The following is a 3,213-nucleotide window of genomic DNA, read 5'->3' on the forward strand; positions in this document are numbered from 1 at the left end:
GGCCAAGGGCCACTACTGGACCATCGCCCCGGCCAGCGAGTTCATGTTCGAGGAGGGCTCGTTCCGCCGCCGCCCGCGGGGTTTCCGCCGCAAGTGCCAGGCGCTGAAGCCCATGTACCGCATGATGAACGGGCTGGGCTTCAGTGCCTCGCTGCTGCCGCAGGGCTTCGACTTCCAGGCGCCCTCGGCCCCGCTGGCCTGCCACGCCAATGGCTACAACCTCGACATGATGCCCAACTCCATGGCGGGCGCCTACGAGGGCCACCACGTACCGCACATGTCCCCCAACCCGGGCTCGACCTACATGGCCAGCTGCCCCGTGCCTGCCAACGGGGAGCACGGCCCGGACAGCAGCAGCAGCCCCGTGCCCTCCTCGCCCGCCATGGCTAGTGCCATCGAGTGCCATTCCCCCTACGCCAGCCCGTCGGCTCACTGGACAGCCTCAGGGGCATCGCCCTACATAAAGCAGCAGGCCCTGCCGCCCAGCAACGCCGCCCCCTCGGGCATCCACTCCAGCATGTCCTCCTACTCCCTGGAGCAGAGCTACCTGCACCAGAACGCCCGGGAAGACCTCTCAGGTAGGCACCTGCCCCCTCCCCGCCTGCGGCTAGACCCGCTTCTCGGGGCAGGGACAAGGGGCTTCCTTCGCGCTTGGACCCGCCTGGCTTCGGCCCCCGGGGCAGGGAAGCTGTCAGATACAGAGCCGGCTGTTGTGGCGCTCCGCGGGAGGAGAGCAAACACAACCCGCTTTGCATGGGGTGCGGGGGTGGGGCGGGAGGGAGCCCTATTCTTGGTGGAAACACTCTCCCCTACTACTGTGTGGGGGGGATAAGGGGAGAGAGAGAGGAAAAAACCACTACTCTGCTATCTAGTGTTGGGGGCTGTATTTGTAGAGCGCCCAGGTGATCGCTCTCAGTATTTTCACGATCATTTTATATATGCATTTACGTGTGTGTGTTTGTATCACCTTCAGATACAGGCACTCCGTTTCATATGCGTGCAGTTAGTTTCACATAGGCGTTGTCAATTTCACCTGGGCTTTGTCAATTTCAGGGTTTCTTACCTGTTTTAATATCCCCCCCCAAGCATATGTGCGTGTGTATACGTAAGTGCATGTATATATAAATGATTTTACTATTCTTTTCTTTATGGTTTTCCTAGTAGCTCTTGCTAAGAATATTATATATATAGATAGATAGATACACACACGAACGTACATATATTCTTAGCCAAAGATGATAGACTGGATTAGATTAGATTGGCTAAGAATATATGTTCGTGTATCTATCTATCTATCTATCTATCTATCTATCTATGGCTAAGAATATATATACATTCGTGTGTGCGTGTGCGTATTCTTAGCTCTGGCTAAGAATATATATGTTCTTAGCCAGAACTACTAGGAAAACCATAAAGAATCGTAAAATCCTTAAACTCATTAAGCATTAAAATGAAAATTAAAAAAAAAACAAAAAAAACCCAAGGAGATTTATAGCAGGCGCAATTGGGGGGAAAGGCTTTAAATATCTCCGAAGTTCTACAAGCTACCAAAAAATCGCTAATCTTTCAAAATGCGGGAGAGATTAAAGCAGATCCAATATATTTCTATAACCAGAGGGGAAATGCGCCCCCCGCTATTCCTTCTCTTCCCCTCCTGCCACTCTGGTGATCGTAGAAAATATATATGTAGGGAGAGAGAAAAAAATCTGCAAAAGGGGGGCACTGGCAGAGAAAACAAGGCATAGAAATGGGTAAAAGATGTTGGGTTCTTACGGGGAAATTTTCCAAATAGCCCTTTTAAATGCGGGTCTTGGAGGTTAACTAAACAAAGACAGTCTGGGCTGGACCACACCGAAGAGGATTTTAGCCTGACTTAACCCATATGAGAGCAGGGTCTTGTTCAATTTTATGGGAATTTCAACAAGTAACAAATACAGGCGACCCCTCTTCAGTGGGGGCTCTTTCTCCCTCCTCCCTCCTTCTTGTCAATCACCCTTCTATCCACCTCGGAGCGCTGCGCTGTATCTCTGGATAGATTTGCAAAGCGCTTTAGCCTTTGCTTTGGAAAGCAATGCGGGAGCTGAGTCTCCCGAAAACAATGCGAGCGATTCTGGATGTCCTGTAGGAAGGGAGCCCCCCGCCGCCCCCCACACACACACCCGCTTCCCCCCACCTTCGAGTTCGTGCCTTGGCTGCAATTTAGCTCCGTGAAACTGCCCGAGATTTTTTAGCTCCATGAAACTATGTAAAAATCACTCAGCTTTGGTACCTCGACAATGACACGGGACGCGGGTGGCTAAAGGGGCAACAGCGGCTGCTGGGATTTAAGTCTTTGCAGCAGCTCCGCAGAAATGGACCTTAGTCCGGAGAGGAGAAGGGTGACCGAGACCAACTCTCCCCAAAAATGTCCAGTCTGCACAGACGCGATCTGCGCTGCAGCCGATTTGTAAATAGAAAAGGCCACATCGGGGCTTTGTTGCGTTATCAGTCCCGTGGTCCAGATTCAGTCCATTTCTCACCATAGTTTCGTGATGAGAACCGGACAGACATCACCCCTGGTCCGGCTGACGTGCAGACACACGGGTGAAGAATGGCCTCTTCTCTCCCACTCTGAGACCAACCCATCCCTCCTCCCGTGGCAGCCACCAGCAACAAATTTAACCTTGACAAATAATAAGCAAACATAGCAAATCACCTTATCGCAGGAGCGGTTTGACCTGAAGCCTGTGATCAAACCCCGAACAGGACGCCAAGTGTACCCCCTCCTTCCATAGACCCGAGATTTAAAAAAACACAAAAAACAAAAAACAAAGCAAAACAAAACAAAACAAAACAAAACCAAAAACCAATAGAGCTGGGGGAATGAAGAGGTCAGAGACAGCTCAAGATCGACATCACTATTTGGGGGGGGGTACACACATGTGTGTGTACACATATATATAAGGCTTCTCTATATATATTGGATTTGATGCCCTCTCTGATTCTGACATATATTTGTCTGTATGCGTGTGCGTGTATTAAAAGAAAAGGCTTTGTGTCACAGCGAAAAATGCTCAAATCTTTCCAAGACGGGGATAAGTGAAGGGCAGCCTCATGTCTTTGAGACATAAAGAGAACTACAGGTCCGATAGACAGACAAACAGACGAACATTTCTAGACAAACGAGCAGTTCTAGTGGGACCGTTTGTGATACAAGGGACACAGTCATGTGAC

At 50.2% G+C, this 3,213-nt stretch overlaps 1 protein-coding gene across 1 annotated transcript in view; it reads left to right on the top strand.

The window, feature by feature from the left end:
- The window catches only part of FOXF2 (forkhead box F2), a 16,350-nt gene that overhangs the window by 10,518 nt on the left and 2,619 nt on the right, over positions 1-3,213 (top strand). The window contains exon 5 of the mRNA XM_025202388.1: positions 8-578. Coding sequence (XP_025058173.1) covers positions 8-578 — 571 coding nt within the window. The remainder of the gene's footprint in view (positions 1-7; positions 579-3,213) is intronic.

Source organism: Alligator sinensis, unplaced genomic scaffold (assembly GCF_000455745.1).
Source record: "Alligator sinensis unplaced genomic scaffold, ASM45574v1 scaffold579_1, whole genome shotgun sequence".
NCBI lineage: Eukaryota > Metazoa > Chordata > Crocodylia > Alligatoridae > Alligator > Alligator sinensis.